Source organism: Grammomys surdaster, unplaced genomic scaffold (assembly GCF_004785775.1).
Source record: "Grammomys surdaster isolate TR1022 unplaced genomic scaffold, NIH_TR_1.0 126271, whole genome shotgun sequence".
Classification (NCBI taxonomy): Eukaryota; Metazoa; Chordata; class Mammalia; order Rodentia; family Muridae; genus Grammomys; species Grammomys surdaster.
The window spans coordinates 6,296,533-6,318,011 of NW_021621071.1; the positions used below are offsets into that span (position 1 = coordinate 6,296,533).

Sequence of the window (21,479 nt, forward strand, 5' to 3'; positions counted from 1 at the left end):
TATCCGATAGGCATACTTTTAAAAAGTATTGTGTTCTGCCATTCAGGTATAAAATTCAAAAATATTAATCAAATTGGACAAACTTATTTTTTAAATGTTTGACATGCTCACTATTTTCAGATGGTATAAAATGTGAGCACTCTGAGGTTCAGAACGGAGAGTTACTATTCTGTCCATGTTTATCGCCCGTTCTCTCATAGGTCTACAGCACATTTAGGTTGCCGTCCTAGCTGTCTATCAATGAATGCCTCCTTCCCTCCGTCTTTCTGAGCCACGAGTTTTAGTGCTTTGTTTTCAGCGTGCTAACTATTTGATACACTGGTCAAACTTATTTTAGAAGTTAAATTAAAGAAAAAAGACATAACTCATCAGAAAATAATGACTTTAGTGCTGGGGATTTAAGATATTTTTCCTTATAGTCTTAGTTTGGGGTCCAAGCATTTTAAAGACCTGAAGAGCCTGAGTCTATGCCTTTCACAGAAATAAGAGTACTACATACACTGTACTTTTGTCAAACTTCTGCAAAACTTGTCCTCTGGCATCACAAAGAGCTCAGAGACTGCACTGAGAGCTAGCTGAAAGCTGTCTACCTCACAGTTTAAGGGACCTGGAAGGAGTGGCCTAGCATACATACTGTCTTGTCACTATTTTATTTGTGTCTAGACAACTCTACCATTTGTGACTTTAAGAATGCTACTGCCTACTGTCATTTTCTCTAAATCTGGGACAAAAAAGGAAGAAAAGAGTTAAAAACCAGCCTATGCCCTCCCTCAATCATTCAGTTTCCCTAGAGCTGCTATGGATGCCTCTCATAATAAACCCACCAAGATGGTAATTTTCCTAACACATTTCCTAGGTGCCCAGTATGTGGCAAATATCATACTAGCTGCTAGGGAAATAGCAGTAAAACTGAAAAGGCTCCTAACCTCGGGTGCCTAATTAACCTCTACTGCTACAGGGTCTTAAAGTCAGCTCTAGATGAAAACTTCCAATAGGCCTGTATTTGCCAGTTACTCGTCGCCAAAGTTATACACTTTCAGATGTAAAGATCACCTACTCTGTCTACATTTTACAGATAAGAAATCTGATCCCCAGATAAGTTAACTGACTTCTCCGAGGTAACACAGAGAACTAGGGCTAGAATTTGGAGCTCTTAAGTCCTCGTTTCTTGCGGGCAGGAGTAGTAGACACAGAACAACGGTGTTCACAGCCTGAGTGCCAAGTAAGACCTTTCATCCACTTCCCTCCGGTCTCCTTCTGGATGTGTCTGCACTGCTGACTGTCTCTCCTCTCCTCTTCCACCATCCTCTCGTCACTGCCTGTCTAGTCTCTCTTCAGCTTCACCCTTTCCTTCCTTTTCATTCTTCTTACTTTCATTATTCACTCTTAAGTCATAACTTCAAATTTCACTTTTTGCCCTTTTAAAGAAATTAGCAGACCCACAAAAGACTTTTTTTTGTCTACAGTAACTTCTCCTACGTTTATTTTTCTGTCTGTGTAAAAAAAATGTCTAATTTTAGAACTACGTTAAATATTGTACATAATCTGAATATTGGTAAACATTCTGGCCAAGAAAATAACAATGGGTAATGTGTTTTATTCAATTAAAGACAAGACAAATCTAATTAATTCATATTGATGCGTGGTAGAGGAGAATGAAGTAAAGATTGTTTGAATTTTAGCCTCCAAATTCATCTTGGTTAAACAGAGAATGAATTTAACACGTTTTATTCATTTTGCTGAACTATTCATGAAAGATGAAAACACATATTTTAATAGGGTTAGCTGAAATCTGACTTAAAAACTGAAGTTCTTTAAAACAGTAACACTGAATAAAAATACAGAAAGACTTCTTTTTAGAAGACAAAATGTACTAAGTTATTATACTTGGGCTACTTGATCCAAACTATGAATAACTGGATAGGTTGGGGGGGGAGTAATTTAATCTTCTATAATAAATAATAACAGAGAATCATCTCTAAAATATCTAAAAAGAAAACCCTGAGTGACTGTTGGTGTAAGTGAACAACAAAAAGGAAGAGGACAGGTCTGTGTACGGGAGCTTCTCTGTGAGTGTCTGGGGGCACAGTGACTCAAGGACTGCCTAACCAGAATTATCTCTACCTCTGACTTTTTTCCCTAAACAATTTTTATAAGGAAGACATCTACTCTTTTATCCCAATTTTTACACATAAGGAATGAAAATATAAAAATGATTAAAAAGGCTATAGTTCTGAAACAACTTCTTCCAGGAAGATTAATGTACATACACTAAATAGATTCCCTACCTCTTATTTGATACAATGTTGAATAGTGAATTAAAATTCTTCATGGATCCTTTTTGCAGAAAGCCTTAAAAAATTGACTTACGCACTCCACGGGGTTAGTGACAGGCCCAGAGGTAAAGGTGTCCTGAGGCCTGACCCCCTGACCCAAATTCTATCCCTAGAATCCAAGTGGTACAAAGAAAACTGCCTTTCCAAGCTGTCTTCCAATGCGCCCCAATACAAGAATGCACACACACACTAAGTTTTCGTAACTGATGCAAATTATACCATGATTTTTTTGTTAAGAGAGCAGCTTCATAGCAGTATCTTAAATACTTATAGCAAGTTGTCCTTTCTAAAGACAGACAGTATTAATAACCTAAAGGGAAAGTTCAGTTATAGCACCAAATGCTTGAATACCTGGCACCTATATGAGGCCTTTCTTTTTCCATGACTTTACTTACAACCTTTCCTGCATTAAGTAAGTTTCCAGGTGAAATAATTTCATTCTGGTATTTCCGTCACAAAACCCAAAGAATTTAGAACAAAATAAAAAACTTCTGAGATCCATCAAATTATAAACTAAGAACTCAAACAAGCCATTAACCTGCTTAACATCACGGCAGCAGAACTGGAGAGACATTTCAGGGTTAATACAACTCTGAGAGGATGACCTAAGTTTGGTTCTCAGCAGCCACAATCAGGAGGTTACAACCACCTAACTCCAACTCCAGTAGATGTGACACCCTGTGGCTCTGCAGGCTACACACACCATGAGTGCACATAAACTTACAGGCATATAAACATATATATAAACAAACTAAACAAGTCTTTTGAAAACCAAGTCACAAGCAACAAAGTAGGAAGCCATCAATCCAGTTTCCATTCCCTCTTCAGAGTACTTTCACAATTAACATTAGTTGCCACTTTTTTTAGATAGAGTAAGTTGCTAACTTTTGCTTCTCTACAAACTGTAGCTTACTCAGAGTTTGGGGAATTCATGGGTAGTGGAAGCTCTACCCTAAGCTTCTACCTTCCTGGAGCTGCGACCCTTTAACACAGTTCTTCAGATCCCCAACCATAAAATTATTTGTTTCTACTTCCTAACTGTCATTTTGCTACTGTTATGGATCATAATGTAAATACCTGACATGCAGGATATTTGATATGTGACCCCTGTGAAAGGGTCATTCCACCCATAAGGGGTCATGACCCACAGGTTGAGAACTACTGCCCCTAAACCATCCTGCAGTTTTTAAAAGGCCAGGCTTTCGGGATATGATTAAGTATAATCACAACTTAAGTCTTTACAACACCAAAGAAGAAAGTTCTTCTAATCTTAATGGACATTGCATTGTTTGGCTACTCTGTGTGTGATTAGTAATCTCCTCCTTCATTCCCCCTCTTCTCAAATTTGTCTCTGTAACTTCACTATTTACCGTTCTCTAACTAAGAATGCCTTGCCTTCTCTGGTTCACCAGGGATCAAGGCTATAAAGGACACGCACAGATCTAAGGTTAATGCGACCCTGCCAACGGCAATAATGCCCGTGGGTTAAGGCAAAAGATAATGGTGGTGGTGATGTTGCCCAATCAGATGGCTAGAGATGGCTGACAGTTAAGTCTGACAAGCTGTATGAGAATGCAGGCAGATGACAAGGTACGTGGTGCTGCCTACAGTCCCTGATGTTCAGGAGACCTAGGAAACAAGGTGAGGAAAAATGAACGAGGATCAATTACAGACCTAAAGGAGAACATGCCTTGCCCAAACTGAGGATTTATCAGATGGGAAAATGGGCAAAGCAAACTGGTTTCAAAATTCAAAACTAGAACAGGAAGCTTCTGTGAATCAGAAAATACCAGACAAAAGGAGCTCTGCAGGACCAATTCTCATGGCGCAGTACCACACACTTCTGCAAGCAAACCTTGTTTCCTTCCCCAACCTAAACGTCCAGTATAGATTATAGTACCCAGTCACATGATGATATAGGTCTCAAACCTTATAAATATGCTAATTTTCTTTCCAAATTCTATATAATAAGCTGTATAAACTGTATTTCCAAACTATGCCAAATCTGACTACTTCTCAGTCACTAGTCCAGTTCCCATGTTCCTGCTTGACTCTATTCCTTCCCCACTCAGCCCACTTTCTACAACGCAAAGTGATGGTTAAAAATGAGGTAGCATCATAAAACCTTCGCTATTCATAGAGCAGCAAATTAAATAGTAATTAGAACTTATTCAAATTCCTATTTTCTTTTACATTTACATGTTGACTTTGTGTGTATGTAGAGGTCAAAGGACAACTTGCAGGACTGTTCCTCCTTCGATCAAGTGGGTTCTAGGACGGGGCTCAGGTCTTCAGGCTGGCACCAGCTGCCTTTACACAGAGCCAGTACACGGGGATAGATTCTTCTTCTTTTTTTTTTTTTTTTTGTATGTGTACAGATGTTTTGCCTCTTCTTGTCTGTTTACAACATGTGTTTCTGGTTCCTGAGGCCAGAAGACAATGTCAGATCCTTTGGAACCACCGTTCCCGATGGTTGTAATCTGCCATGTGGGTGCGGGGTACAGAACCTGGGGAGTCCTCTGAAAGAGCAGCCAAGTGATCTTAGCCTCTGAGCCATCTCTTCAGCCCAGTCTGAATTCTTGAGCAAATGTTTCCAAGGCTTCCTATGATCTGAGCTATCCATGAGATCGTTCACTGATGTCCTCTCATTCATTCCACAGACTTGCCGCCTGCTCCGTTGCCAGTGACTTACTCCATCTTCCTAGCTTTCCTGTACTGAAAAAGCTCCTTCAAGACCACTCATTCCAGGAACTACCGTCCTCACAGTCAGGTTTCCACAGTAGATTGTAATTCCTGAGAAACAGTGCAGGATTTTTGCCGACTCACATAAGGTATGAGCTCCGCACTGATAGTTTTGTCCTACTCATTACAAGAACTGCAGTATTTATTTCCTCGGGTGTGTTTACTCTGTCTCCGCCCACTACATGTAAGCACTGTGAAAAGCAGGAACTTTGTCATTCGTTACACTTTGATTAGGTCTTGGAACAGAACCTTATTTGGGGCAGCACTCATCAATACATGACGAAAGCATAAATGTCACAATGCCTTCAGTAGACAGTCGCTCAGGAGCTTCTTGGCATCTGTAGATTCAACACTGTAGAGTCTGTAGAGTCATGACTTCAGCTCTTGGGTTTCAAAAACTGTGTTCTCAGCTCATATTCAGAGCACTACTTTTACAAAGGAACTTAATTCTGGCTCTATCACTTACAAGTTCCTTAACATCTCATTGAGTTGTGAAGATTAACACACAGTAAATCTGGAATACAGGCTTTCCCCCTCATTTTTAATGTCCACATGGCAGCTGAAAGACCCAACAAATGATCTTAACAGCAAAGGAAAATGAGGCAGTTTAATTAAGTGAGTTTCCATAGAAAAACAGACATTTTATAGGGAAAAACTTGATGATACAACTTTGATCTCTAATCCACGTGATAGGAAAGATTATACTTTACTATTAGCTGAAATCTAAGGGCATATGTCAACAGTGTATGTGAGAACCTTATCTTCCTCATTATATAACGCAATATCCACTGAGTGCTTTTCATGAACAGAGTCCTAGTGACACAAAGACAATCGAGACACACAATACAAAACAGCAGTGTGCTTCCTATATAGTAAGTAAGCTCACCGCATCCAGGAGAGCGGTCCCACCCATAACCATCTCTCTAGTGTTTAGGATGCTATGACATGTACAGCAGGCATGCAACAAACACGTCAAGCCCGATTCCTAAAGCGACTGGAAGTTACTTTCCTCGTGGTTCCCAATGTCAGGATCATCATGTTTAAACCGTGTCAGTTATGCTCTCCTGCTCTACAAAGTCAACTGTAAGCTCTGATGAGTATCAGTTAGAACTAGGGACTACGCCACCACTCACAAGTCAGAACTCTAAATCCTGGGGAGACTTATTTCTATTCTCAAGTAGCCTGGGACCTTTCAGAATCCAGATACAAATGTCTATGGTCCATGAGGACAGCAAGTTAACTAACTGCCTACACATAAGACACAGACTAGGAGACACTAGATAACATTTTCCTTTTCCCATTTCTAAGATTATAAATACTTAGCCAAGTAAGAAAAGACTGTTCCAACTATACAGCTACTTCATTTCAATGCAATGAAGATCTAGGAGAAATGGATTGCTGGTTCTTTGTCCACTTCGATCCAGTAACTTTAGGGCTAGGATCATGTAAGACTGACTCAAATCTTATTAACACTTAGAAAACATCATGCAACTTGAACACGATATGCTTCCTGGCCGTTATCCACTGCTGAGCAGTATCCACATAAACCTTTGGGTGAGGGTTCCTGTTCCCAGCTGGGATACAATTCTATTCCTTTAGGGCCTGAAGTCATGCAGCCCTCTAAGTCAGCGTTTTCTGGATATCTCATGTGCTTACTACATAATCACTGCCACCCCAACCTGGCAAAATGTAGGCTCAAGCAAGCACTCCTGTATCCATTCCAAAACGTAGGCTCAGGCAAGCACTCCTGTATCCATTCCAAAATGACCCCATCTCGCTGTTAACTTCACTAAGTTTTAGTTCTAAGAAGAAGAGCTTTCTTTACTTCCTCTATTCTTAACTTTTATAAAAATCAAGACTAAGCAAAAAGTTGGTAGTATACAATTAAGTGTTAAAGTACTTTTCCTAGCAAATGCAAGGCCTGGGCTCAACATACAGCACCCAAAAATAAAAACAAGCCACACTAATCCTAGCATGCTGAAGGCACAGGCAGGAGGATCTGTGTTCCTGACTAGAATGTCTATAATAAGACTCTGTTGTAAAAAAAACACAAAGACAAACAAAAAGCAACAATAACAACAAAAAATTGATAGCGTGTACACTTCAATAGCATAAATCACTAATAAATTTGTAAAATATGGATACAGAGTTACCAGTACCACTCAGTAGAACTGAGGTGAAGAAAGTACTTTTAAGTTCTACTAGTCTCCTGTGCAATTATAATAAATTGTCATAAGAATAGTATCTCCAATACAGTCCTTTGTTAATTCTTTCTTTCTAACCCTGACTAAAGTTACCTCCCCACATTCTAACATACAAGTGAAACTGTGACCCCTTCCAAGTCTCAACAACAACAAAATATGTTTGTTATACATGGCTTCTTTTAAAACTAGTTAGTATCTCTAAGATATTTTTTCTAAGAAAAATAATTTGCTCACTCATCAATCTATGTATGCCCTTCCCACACTAAATAAAGCAAATTAAAGTTAGATGTCAGCCAATGTCTGTCATGCCAAGGCCATTACTACCTTCCAAACCAAACCCATCCCCCAAACCACTCATATTTACAGCTTAAAAAAAACTTAAAGGTCTAGACAGCCAGTTACAATCACTATTACAAAACAACTTCACTTTTTCAAATATATGTTTTATCCATTTTATATCTTCGTTCTACTATGATCAACTGTGGACTTTCAAAAGAGAATAGGCTAATGCGGATGCTGTACTGAAACAGAAGACAGCTTTAAGTAGCTAAGGATCTGTATAAGAAGGCCTCCCAAAGGGTGAAAGTCACACCATACACAAGACAACAAAAACATAATACAAGGCTTGAATGCTGCCTAAACAGGTAGAAAAAACATTTGTAGATAATTAAGGAACTCCATTTGTAATAAAAAGCCTTTAAAATATGTTCTTGCTTAAATATGAAATCAAAATTTACTAATTCTGTATTAGAAAACTATCTCATAGCAAAGAGGAAAATCATAAAAGACAAGGGGAAAATAAAAATGAAAACAATGCTTCTCTATACAAAATAAGGATCCCCCGTCCACTGCCCAAACCTTGAAATCAAGGCACAGGGTGAAGAGGTAGGACACACTATTCTGGCACTAAGCAAACACCTGCTTCTTCTCAGACAAGGCAAGTTCTAAACTGCACTGGTTTTTACTTGACGCTGATTAGATACTATCCTCTACTGTTTGATGGTAAGTTACAACACTTTATCCCTGCCTCCATTGACAACAGTAATGAGAAATCAGCAGACTGTCTGTCTTACACTAAAAAAGATGATAAATTTTATTAATATGTAACATTTTGGTAATTTGATTTTATGAAATGTTCTCTGATGGTGTACAGCTAACATTTATTGAGCACTTACCATGCGCCAGGCACTGTGCTAAGCGCTTTAAACGGATAATATCTTATAAAACAAAATCTTACAGAAAGAAGAAACTGAACTATGAGTAAAAAGTTAGGTGTTATAACCAGAAAGATCCAAAGCAAAATAAACAAACTAATATTTTTCTACCACATGAAAGCTATCTCACAAACTGTTGCTAAGTAATGGGCCTACAGTAATAGGTAAAGTTCTAAAGAATATATCAAACCAACCAAAGGAAAAAAATCTTGGACTTCCTCTTACTAAAAGCACAAGAGTGACTACTTTTAATTATTAGCAAATTTCTGAGAAACTGCGAAAGAATATATAGACATATATATATAACATCAAAATAAATTGCAACATATGCAATATTCAAGAAATAAAGAATTTAGAATTAGTAAGTCCCAACATAATGAGGTTTACTACACAAGTAAAATACAATTTTGAAAATTAACTATCTTTCTGTTAAGCCCTCTGTAAACCCACAAAGGTAGAAATTGATTCTTTTTTCCTTAAACATAAAGTATCCCAGAATAAGTACAAAATTCTTACTTTGTTGCCCGTATAAACTTGCCCCAAATTGAGACAGCTGACCTGATGTAGATGGTGATGCCAGCATCTAGAAACAAATTAATGATATTAGAGCATAAAGAAAGACAGGATATTGTAGTTACAAGTCTATACTTCATACCATCAATGTAAGACCCAACCCAAGTCCGTGTTCGTCAGACATAAGCATTTCTTACAAAGACTACCACAACCAGACGAAACCCAATTGTTCAAATAGAAATAAATACTACAATGAGGGTTTTTAACTTACACTAAAGCATAACAACACTATTAGGACACTTAAAAAAGAAAAACAAGGCTACTAAAAAAAAAAAATACATAGCCAAACTCTCAAAATTAACTTAATTTATGTGTGACATTGACTTTAATCTATACATTTAAATAAATTCTAAATTCAGCCTGTTATCAAAATGAAAGTTTGTACTTTGTAAAAATATTTGATTTTTATATTCATACAGCTATGTAAGTTGAAAGAAACCATCAGCAAAGCAAAATAAACAAGTAAAAATACAATAACACCCCAGACAATGACATCTGATTTACAGAGTTTCTAGGAAGTCATGGCACTTGCTGGACAATGCCTGTCAGTTTACAAGAACTTACTCTGCTGGTAGACTATCAATTCTTTAATGGTATGGTACATTCACAAAAAAAGCTGTTTCTTTTTTATTTCTTTATAGACAGAGATGCAGGAGTCCCATTTATAAACAAATATTTAAGCTGAATACACGAGGACATGCATGCAATGCTTCATCATTCTATCTTATACAAACATCAAAATACTTCTATTAACCAAAACATGGACCATGACATCAAGAGGTTTATAATCTAGTGGGGAAAGAGGAACTATTATGTAATCACACTGCAAGTGCTACAACAGAAGTGTAGCATCACTGGAAAAGGCCACTCTGCCCAGAGATGAAGGGATCAGTCAATTTCTGTAGGGCTAACACTTGATGAAGGCCAACAATACACGGCTAATTGTTACGTTAAGGTCATAATCAAAGCACACGGTAAGAAATAGTGGTGACTAGATAACAGTTGATTAGGAAAGGAGAGAAAGCTCAGTCCTATTGAAGAACATAAAAATGAGAAATAAAAGAATATTGGGGACAAGATTTCAAAGCTTTTCTTTAATGTCAAACAAAAGTTCCTTCTTACATCCAGTGTGTGTATCCTAGACAATTATATTAACACTTAAACTACATAACCTTTAATCAATCAAATAGGCTAAAACATGACCAAATTCCGTTTGGGCAATAGTCACTACTATTACCATATTAACTATAAATATTTTATACAAATGTTAATGAATGATATACAATTTTAAATAACCCTGTAGCTGGTGACAAAAGGTCTATATACGATAGAATCATGAATTTGTTACCATGACTAGCTATAAAACAAAGAAGTGGTGCTTTCAGAGGTTTCACATGTAAGACGTTGACCAATATGAACAAATAACTTACGATGAATAAAAATCTTCAAATGGACATCTTATAATGTATACTTACTGAATACTTAATGCCAAGGAACAGATATCTTAGTGTACTTTCTCATGAAGGCTAGAAATTCATAAATAAACCATGTGTGTGCTGAGCCTGAGCCCTGGGGAACTATGAGAGAGCACAGTATATATAAAGGAGAGGATGCTGTGAGGTGAACACTCCCCACCCTATTTGACAGTAAATACTACCTTCTACACTGACACTACACAAGTCATTAAACAGTGCTTCTAGGAACAAAACAGCTTAATGAAAATTAGGAACGAATCCTGGCAAAATATCAACTATTAAAAGACCTCAAAAAGTTATGTATTGAAATGGTAAAAGTTAATCATAAAAACCAAATTTCTTAGAACATAAAATCTTAGACCAAGAAAGACATCACAGTGGAGAATGCAGTGGAAATAGACACCCAGCTTTACTGTCTCAAAAATGGTCAAAGGTGGATAAAGATTGTTACGTTATCTATAGAATGATGAAACTATCAAGTAGACTATCACATTACCAGTATAAAATTATACTATGCAACGTCTACATCCCTCAAGGACTATACTCCAAAGTCAAACACAACAAAAACTTTTTTTAAAAAGCAGCTAAAATAATGTGGCCCCAGTTATTTATTTTCCCAAGTTGTTAATCGTCCCCTTTCCCTTTCCCCACAGCATGTATCACATATTAGACTACAGTTTCAGCTGCTGTGTGTTTATGAGACAGGACACCACTGTGCAGTGCAGGCTGACTTCAAACTCATGTCCTCTTTCATCCATCTTACAGGATAGAGGCTTCAGAACTCTAGCATAAAAGTACTTAACTTCCAAAACACTGAACACAGTTTGATGATGGAATTAAAATTTTAAAATAAAACTTCTCTAACAAATATTTTAAAAATTAAAAATTATCCTCTAAAGTTTGATCTAATTTACTTAAAGGATGGTAAGAGTTCCTCTACTTACTTTATTTCAAGAAAAAAATTATTAGCTTTTGACTGTATCTACTCAAAAAATGAGACCAAGACAACATGTCCATGCATCTGTGCACAAGCATCCATAAACATACAAGCACAAAAATCTAAAAAAATTACAATTAAAAACCAATGGTTTAAAAAATAAAACCAAATGAACCTAATAAACAGAAGCAAAAGAACAAGGAGGAGGTGCTACACTAAAATAAACAAGAGGGAGGGAAGTGGGACAGCAGAAGACACAAAAATAAAATGGTTAATAAGTTACAAAAGCTGACAATTTTGAATCAGACACAGTAAAGTAGGCATTTACCTAAGTAACTTTAAAATGGTAAAATAATGAATTCCTCAATAACAGACAGCTAAGATTAAATTGTTCTTACTAAAAAGGATGCCAGTGGAAGTTTCTCTATATGATGCTGTCTGAGTTCCTTCCTGGTTGGTGCTAAGGTATGAATTTATAGAAAGAAACAGGATTGGATCTAGCAATCAAAAGGTTCTTCATACGCACTAGTCTCAAGTCTGTAGCAAGGACACCTCCACACAGTCACTCAAATTATCTCTCAAACACTGTTCTCCAATTTACAACATACTTTCAAAACCACACACACACACGCACACACACACACAAACTTTGCTATGACAGATTAACCATCTTTCAGTAATTCAAAACTCCAAATCCAAGTGTCCTCCCCAACAGAAACAACCCAAAATTTGAAAAACTGAAATAAATTTTATCATAGTCATGGTGTGTTAAAAGTTTTAGAACTGAGAATTTGGGGATTTAGTACTTCTTGTCTTGTTTTGGATTGAGAAACACTTGCCACTAATTGATGACTAAACATTTTATAACTATATTTCTAGATAGTGAAACTGGATGCTTCATAGATCTATTATTTTCTATTTTACATTTTAACTTTACTGTTTGAAGATGATGGGATTGCTAATAAATTCTAGAAATGACTTGACGTATTATTCTTACGTAGTGTGTCCCAAGATAGCCTGAGGTACACAATGACCCTGTCTTTTAAAACCAAAAATAACCCAAACAAACAAACAAACAAAAACAAACAAAAAACCTGACATACACACTCAGACCATACTCTCTATTAAAGTTTATAATATGATTCTAAAGATTTTTAACATTCTATCTTCCAATAATTTTCAACAGTATCTATTCCCATTCTCTTCAATGAAAGCAACTACTATAGATTCTAAAAGCATACATCTAGCTATACAGACAAAAAAAAAAAAAATCCTTGCCCTTCTTAATTCTAGTGGATTAAATAATAACCAGGTATTTCAGGCAGTGATAAATGCTATGCATTTATCCTTAATAAAGTTGCTTAGAATTTCATCTTTATCATTTATTTTATGTGCATACGTGTATGTGTGTGGCTGTACATACTCCACAGCTCCCAAGTGGAGGTCTGGAGACAATCTGTGGGGGGTCGGTTCTATCATGTGGGTGCAACCTCAGATGATCAGGCCCATTGGCAGCAGGCACTTTTACCAGCTGAATCATTTCCATGATCCAAAGACTATGGAGTTTTGAAATCCAGAGAGTTTAGAAGACAACGGGAATAATGCAGATAGTGTCAAAGTTATTATGAAACAGTGATCAAAGGGAAGCCTTCTCAGGTAATGTATTCAAATAGAAAACTCCATTTGAAAAGAGAGAGAACCACAGAAAGTTCTGGGAGATTGGAGGGTGCCAAATTGGGGAGGGGGGGAGAGAAGAAGAGGAAGAGAGAGGGAGAGGGAGAGGGAGAGGGAGAGGGAAGAAGAGGAAGAAGAGGAAGAAGAGGAAGAGGAAGAAGAGAAAAAAATTAAGAGATTCAAACACTCTAACTCCCTTATGTAGTTACTACTAATCGTGAGAGTGACAGTCACAAGAGATATCCTTACTTTATACTAGGCTGTAACAAACTACTCTTACATACTGGCATGGAAAGCAGCATTACTGTCCATGAAGGCTGAAGGCCGGGCTCAGGGAGTGCATAAAGGATTATGGGATTAAGTAGACAGCAAACTACTCATTATGATACCACATCTGCAGTATTATAATAGCAAATTCATCATTCTATTGGAAATCACATATATCTTATAGGTTATGCTTTAAAATCAAAGGCCTGGAAAGAGGACATTCAAAAGAACTTGTTAGCAATTTAACCAGCAAAGGTTTAAAGATACTTTTAAAAAGTTATGGAGATGGGGAGATTATATTTATGCTCTATGACTAGAATAAGCAGGAAAAAATGTGCATTTAATTAATTATTTCAGACAAGGTATATAGTCTAGCTGTCCTAGAATTCCCTTTATAGACCATGCTGGCCTCAAACTCACAGAGATCCACCCACCTCTGCCTCCCAAGTGCTGGGATTAAAGGTGTGTGCTACCACAGGCAGCCAAAATTTGGATTTAAAAACAAAACAAAACAAAACAAAGCTACTTTTAGGGCTGGAGATATGGCTCAGCGATTAAGAGCACTGACTGCTCTTCAAGAGGTCCTGAGTTCAATTCCCAGCACCCACATGGTGGCTCACAACCATCTGTAATGGGATTTGATGCCCTCTTCTGGTGTGTCTGAAGACTGCAATAGTATACTCATATACATAAAATAAATATTTTTTAAAAACTACTTTTAATCTTTTTAAAGTGACAGTCTAATACTAATATTTAAAATAACTAATTATTTCTGCAGACATCATACAGGCTTAAGGAATTCTACTTCAAGAGATAATTCAGAGTCATATTATTTTCTCCACGCCCCTCTCCAAAAGGTTCATTAAGACAGACTAACCTGACTCAACCTCCACTCACACACTAGCCAGCTTCCCTGTAGTACAAATTATTATTAAAAATTATGTTCTCATTAAATTTTTATATCTGAAAATTTTCCAGAAATGACACAAAATAGCCATTAATTGCAAGGATATACATAATTACCTGAAAATCCAGAGAATCAAGTGGAATAATACTAATAATCATATTAAGCGCACCTGAAGAACAACATTTGTTATTTTTCTTTACATGTCTAACTGTTCATTCAATTCTTACACTACCACGATCTAGTTATACACTATTGTTCCTATGTTCCAGATGAGGTACATACAGACAAACTGCTTGCTCTGCCCTAGGACACGGCTTGTAAATCATGCCGCTGAAATGTAAACTCATATTAGGGTTTCTACAGCCTTCATTCAGTCACCAAAGCAATTAAAAACACTTGCCAAAAGCAGGTATTAATACAAAGTCCACAGTACATATGAACAGCATATGCATGAAAACATCAATGACAAGGCCTTCCCTGATGTCAGAGACAGTCTGACGTTAAAGTACTTGCTGCACAAAGATGCCAGGAAGCACTTGAAAAGTGATGGGTGGGGCATTGTTATCCCAGTGTGTAGGGGGTAGCGGGACAGAGTGACTGCTGGCATCTGCCTACCCTGAACTGTGCACAGGTCTCAGTAAGAGACACTCAGAAAACAAGGTGACGACTCCCAAGGAGGACTAACTGAGCTTGACCTCTGGCCTCCTGAAGGAAACACATCCATTCAAAACCACCAGGAACACTCCCCTGACCCTGCACACACAGAGCCTCCTTAGAACTGGAATGTAAAGAGCACTATTCTGCTACTGAACTATACTCCTTGTCAAGAAAGTTCCTTCTGAAAGGAAGTCAGTATTGGTACTGAAATGAGTACTAATGTGCACTAATGACATACATTTTCATATAAAGGAATACAGGAAGCTTTATCCAAATTTTTAAAATGATCTATAGAGCTTTGGCAATTCAAACTACTGTAGTCTAGATACAGACTCAGTATGATTTTAAAAATATGCCCAAGAGCATTAGAAACTTTGATCTACCAAAGGGGACCATTTAACTCAGCCATTCAGTAAATACTCTAAAACTCAAAGAGAAGGAAATGACTTTCTATGATCAAAACCTGGCACACTGTATGCTTTGTAGGTTGCATAACTAAGAGTGATTTTTACATTATAGCTATGTAACATCCTTCATCCCGTCTCTCAGCCTACAGGAGCCAAGGTACTGCCTGGCTTTTAATGAAAAACGTTCTCTGGCCCACAGTCTGCCATAGAAATGTGTAAAGACAACTGGATAACACCACAAAGGACAAGTATCGGCCACCTCACTTTCACACCTTAAATCAGGATACATTTCTAATGAGCACAGGTTATAAATCAGGTTATGAAATAAAATAGGGAAATAAATATAGTAAGAATTCTGAAATTTGGGGTTCTTTAAAAAACAAAGAAACATTCTATGTCTTCATTTTAATAATGCCGGGTGTGGGATATGGTGCTGCTTCAAATATTGTCCACAAGAGCTAGCTGTGATTTGTCTCATGCTCTAGCAGGGAAGATAAGTTTCTGCAACTGTGTGTGTGACATTTGGAATTCTAGGGACTTTTCAGAGGGTATATAATAAATGCTAGAGCCACGAAAAGGGGTGGGGGCTGTTGACTGGTTCTTGGTTGGTTACTGTTAGTCACAGTTTAGTCATACTCAAAGAAACAAAAAGAAATTAGGTATCTTGATGGCAAAGATCAAACAAGCCCCAACTTGAAGATGACATAGTCCTTTTTTCTTTCTATCTTTTTTTCTCTCTTATCTAGTGTTAGAGGATTCAAAGGATGGAAAAAGGGTGGGGACAAATGGAAGAAAGAGCCCATAAACTAGCAAAAGACTGGCTACAGGAAAACCCTAGGATTAGCTAAACTGAAAAACCTCTTTTAAAAACCCCTTGGCTAGGGATGTGGCTCAGTGGTAGAGGGCTTGTCAGTGCACGCCAGGCCCGGTCAATCCTCAGCATACATGGAAACAAGCAGAAAGCCACAAGGGATGAATACTGTTTGCAGAAATGATTTAAGCTGATTTTAACCATTACAAAATGTAGACATATTAAAACATCACACGGTGCTCCCTTATTATGTACAACTTTTATGTGTCTTGTATTAGCCATAAATGTTATTTTAAAGAGAGTATGATTTTTTAACAAAATGATTAATATCTATATAAAAAGAATAAAGAGAAAATTTTGTGAAAATAGTTGCAATAAAAGAAGATGTTAAGGCCATATCAAGAGAAATACAAGAAGGCACAAACATGAGTGATGCAACCACCACAAATGGTCATTAACAATTTGGGAAAGACATCACTCGGGGTGTATTAAATCTGTACTTTACATTTAGAGAAACTCTAATCTATGGACATGATTTTGATACACTGAATGTAAATGGTCTGCCATGGGCTCATGTGCTTGAGCACTTGGTTCTCAACCGAGGACACTGTCGGGAAAGGCTGGAGACCCCTCAGAGAGCAGAGCCTTGCTAGAGGAGTGACTCACGGGGAGCAGGGCCTGCGACTGTTACAGCTGGGTTCCACTTTCTGTTGTTCACATTCTCTTCCTGACTGTGAATGTGCTGGGATCAGAGGCCAACCTCTACCCTCACACCACTGGCTCCTGATGCTACACCTTCCCTGACATGACAGTGTATCTCCCTCAACTGCTGAGTCAGAATAACACTTCCCTTCCTTATGTTACTTCTCTTTGGTAATCTGTAACAGCAATGAAAAAGGAAACTTAAATACCAAAACAATCAACTACTGTGGTCTATCTGCCAAGACTTATGAGCTGATATTCTTAAAGACATGGGGAATGCTGATGAAACTAAAGTTAGTACATACAATCTAATGAAAGATGCCACCATGTTCTAGGAATTTTCATTGTAAGAATTCTAATGAAAATGTTTGAAGTGTAAAATTACAAGTCTAACAGTAAATTAGTCCTAACTAGATTTGAGATCTTTTGATCTATATGTATCTATACTTTTTAAAAGTTAGTCTGCCTGTATTGTTTGTAATAAGAAAAGAGTAACAGAAATAGCAACAATTTTCCATGCAAATAAACAAAGATTTTGAAATATTCTTGCTTACAAGCAAAGTCAGAACACATGCATATTTGTCTTGCTTTTGAATTCATTCTTCATCTGCCTATTATACTACTTAATTTAGCACCAAAATTTCCTGAAGGAAAATATTCTGTCACTTCTGTGACATCAACTATATTAGAATAGTATTAATATAATATATGTGTGCCTCTGGGTAAAGTGGATATACTAATTCTGATTTTAAAATCATAGTCGTCCTGGAAGGCAGACATGTCTTATTTTCTAAATACTTATTTTTATGAGTATAGGTGTTCTGCCTGCATGTACGTCTGGGTACCATAGGCATGCAGTACCAAGGAGGTCAAAGAGGGCACTGGATTTCCCGACACAAGCGTTACAGATTGCTGTGGTTGCCATGTTTGTGTCAAGACTGGAAGCCAGGTCCTCTCAAAAGAGCAGCCAGTGATCTTCACTGCTGAGACATCTCTCTAGCCCTGACAGACATGTCTTTATTATTCATTGTCTACATAAGCTCAATTCTGAATTTCAGTTTAAATTTTCACAAGTTCTTAATTATACCCTTTATCAGCATATCCATTACACTTTTCTAGCAAAGTTGCTTTCATTACATATCACAGTAAAATGCACAAGTTTTATAGTTTCCCCAATGAAACTATCAAATATTACACCTGATCATTTTTGTAACACTAGTAATTGAGCCCAAGGCTTTGCTCATACTAAGAACTTGCTCTACCACCAAACTAAACTCCTGACTTTTTAATCTTCAGAATCAACTCTTAAATCAGATACATGTAAATAATACTTCAATATAATGCACATCAAATAGAAACAGGGTGATAGTCAGGAACATATAAACTCGGTGACACTACTCCATATGGTATTAAAGGGTACACTAAGGAGAAACAAAGCCAATGCACACAAAATTTGGAGGGGAAATAAAGTACTGATGACTTGTTTCTCAAACAACAAATTTTTCAAATAACAGTAATGAAGAAAGGCTGGGACTGAGGAAATGGGATGGGTTCCTAATGTTAACTTACGTTGAGCCAATTTGTGACCTTCTAAAAATTGGTGAATGAGTTAATAATAATTAGCTTTAATTTAAAAAGGACATTTGTTACATTTGTCCTTTTAAAACAGGACATTTAAAACAGAACTGAGAACACTCCTAAAGAAATTAGGAAATAACAAATTTATAAAGCATTGAAAGGGAAAAAGCAGCCGAACAGACACACAGCATCAGAATAGACCTGGATTGACTAAAAGATATATAAACTAGATTAAAATGACTTAAGTTAAATCATTTTAAAATATCCTATAAATTTAACAACCTTTCATGTGGAAGGAATTACTGATCTACTAGTCTTCCAAAGCATACCTCTAGTCTGTATAATCTACACAGTACCAAAGACTTTTGACTGTAGTCTCTGTAGCTGTGGAGAAGGGTATTCTTAACTTGCAAACTAGAATTACAGCCAGGATGTACAAATGTGCTCGCTTAATTCTGGAAGTACACTTGCTTTATTATAAAAAAAAAATATTTCTCATGAAACAGAAAACCCCAGATTACCTCAGTTACAGTCTGTAGTCCATGTCTTTGAGTACTTCCTATAACAACATTACTACTGCTTAAGAATCCCAGGACACTAATGTTTCCCGTGACAAAGCAGGTTTATCTTTCTGTCCCCAGGACCTACACCTATGCTTAGCACAATCCCCTGGGAGTTCCTATGCTCCTCTTCAGGGAACTAGACACAGCGCCCGCCGCTGCTGCGGAGACAGCGTGACTTACATCTTTCTCTGACCGGTGTGGGAACATAGAAGACTGGCTGTAGTACATGTTCTCATCGTGGTAGTCGCTGTCCACCCCCTCTACAAACTTCTTTCTTGAAGCACCAAACATGCTGTTTGTCACCTAAACAAAAATATTACTTTTATCAAGAGTAGTATTTTGGAAAAGTCTGCTTTACTTTACCCCTGGAGAAAGGAAATGTGTACGTACTGTACTGCTAGATCCTAAAACAGATTAACTAAGGGTGACAGGACTCAGATAAAGATATAAATCTGACTATACAGTACAATTCCACTGGTTCACATCCAACAAAATCATTTATTGCTGAATAATTAGAGCGCCAAATATAATTTTTCCAAACACAGTTTTTCTTTCTTTTAAATTTCAAAGTCTTCACATACGAACACTGTGTGTCAATACTGTATCTATGTCAGCGCTGTTGAAGAACATGAAGGCTTATGGTGGGGCAACACTCCTTTAACCACCATGCAAAGGCATTCTGCAATTTTATGTCAAGTCACAACTATCTAGACATATAACAAAATAAACTTATCATGTTGGTATAAATTTATATTTTGTTTATTGCTTATTCTTTGCTTGTAACATTTTTATAAAAACATTAACAATTATAAGCATACACCAGAAATATATGCTAAATATATATAAAATCTATGCTAATTTTTAAGTTTCCAAACCTATCAGCTGATACATGAGCTTTCTGTCTCAGTGTTGTTTCTATATAGGCTCTCACTACACAGCCCAGACTGGCCTTTAATTCCCAATCTCCCCACCTCAGAGCTCTGGGATTACAGGAAAGTGTCACTTAGTCTAGCCACATGAGGAAATTAAGGTCAATATGTCTTCTCACTCCTGCCAATATATTCAAGTTTAGAGACTTGAATAGCATTAACTATATTTTCTAAGTATACTCAAATCAAATTTAGTATCTTAGTCACTCACTATAGCTAAGGTTATTCTCTTCAAACAAGAACTAAATATATTCAGAGAAGGACTATACATGCCTGTGATCATTTGCGTATGCTTGGCCCAGGGAGTGGCACTATTGGGTGTGGCCTTGGAGTAGATATATCACTATGGGTGTAGGATTTAAGACTCTCAACCTAGCTGCCTGGAAGTCAGTTTTCTGCTAGCAGCCTTCAGATGAAGATGAGGAACTTTCAGCTCCTATATCATGTCTGCCTGGATGCTGCCATGTTCCTGCCTTGATGATGCTGGACTGAACCTCTGACCTGTGAGCCAGCCCCAGTGAAATGTTGTCCTTATAAGAGTTGCCTTGGTCATGGTGTCTGTTCACAGCAGTAAACCCTAACTAAGAGAATGTCTATCCATCAAGCTTCTACGTGCTTTTTCTTATACAGAGGCAAAAAAGTCCTTTCCTGGGTTTAATGTTCAGAAAATAAACAATTACAAAAAATTTAGATCCAGTGCATATGCTATTTTTATTTGTTTTGTAAACATTACAGATATACTTAAAATTTTCTTTACGGGACCTCTGCTAATGAGCTCTACTTTTAAGAATAAACATGGATAAAAGCATGTAGTATATATAGTTTAATATCCAGGAATCTTCCATTAAATTAACACACATGAATAAATTCAAAATAATACGAAGTAAAGTTTTCTTTGAAAATTTTTACATAGTATTATCATTAAGTTCTAGATTCCTAAATTCCAAAACTGAAATTAATTATATAGAATAAATCACACTAATACCATGCAAATAAAATGTCTCCCATAAAACACAGCAATGCATATCCCCTACCAATACTGCCTTTTCTCAACTGAGTACAAGGGTTGGGCATAAAGGGAGACAAGTCAGGCAAGAGGGAGGAGAAGCAAAAATTACATACATGTCACTGAGAATACTAATCATTCTGACATGCCGTCAATGACAACAAAATAATAATCGTCACTGTGCCCTAAAGGTGAGCCCTGACAGGAGTTAGGTACAGGAATGACATACTTCTGAACCATGGCAAAATAGAAAGGGGGGGAAGAGGGTTGTTACTTTTCTTAAAGTCAGATTAATTTCAAAGAGCAGGCTTTCATTCTTCACATGAGGGACCAGGATAGCAAAATGTTTTAGAATGAGTAAACATAGTAAAAACAGAAAGAAAGAAAGAAAGAAAGAAAGAAAGAAAGAAAGAAAGAAAGAAAGAAAGAAAGAAAGAAAGAAAGAAAGAAAGAAAGAGGGAGGGAGGGAGGGAGGGAGGGAGGGAGGGAGGGAGGGA

General features: G+C 37.1%; 1 protein-coding gene across 5 annotated transcripts in view; it reads right to left on the reverse strand.

Annotated features, from left to right (window-relative positions):
* The window catches only part of Cnot2 (CCR4-NOT transcription complex subunit 2), a 94,078-nt gene that overhangs the window by 22,028 nt on the left and 50,571 nt on the right, over positions 1 to 21,479 (reverse strand). For 3 of the 5 annotated variants that reach the window (XM_028759059.1, XM_028759061.1, XM_028759060.1), the window contains 2 exons: positions 19,228 to 19,350; positions 9,013 to 9,079 (listed from right to left, as the gene is read on the reverse strand). In XM_028759059.1, coding sequence (XP_028614892.1) covers positions 9,013 to 9,079; positions 19,228 to 19,350 — 190 coding nt within the window. The remainder of the gene's footprint in view (positions 1 to 9,012; positions 9,080 to 19,227; positions 19,351 to 21,479) is intronic. The other 2 variants (XM_028759062.1, XM_028759063.1) reach the window with 1 other exon arrangement.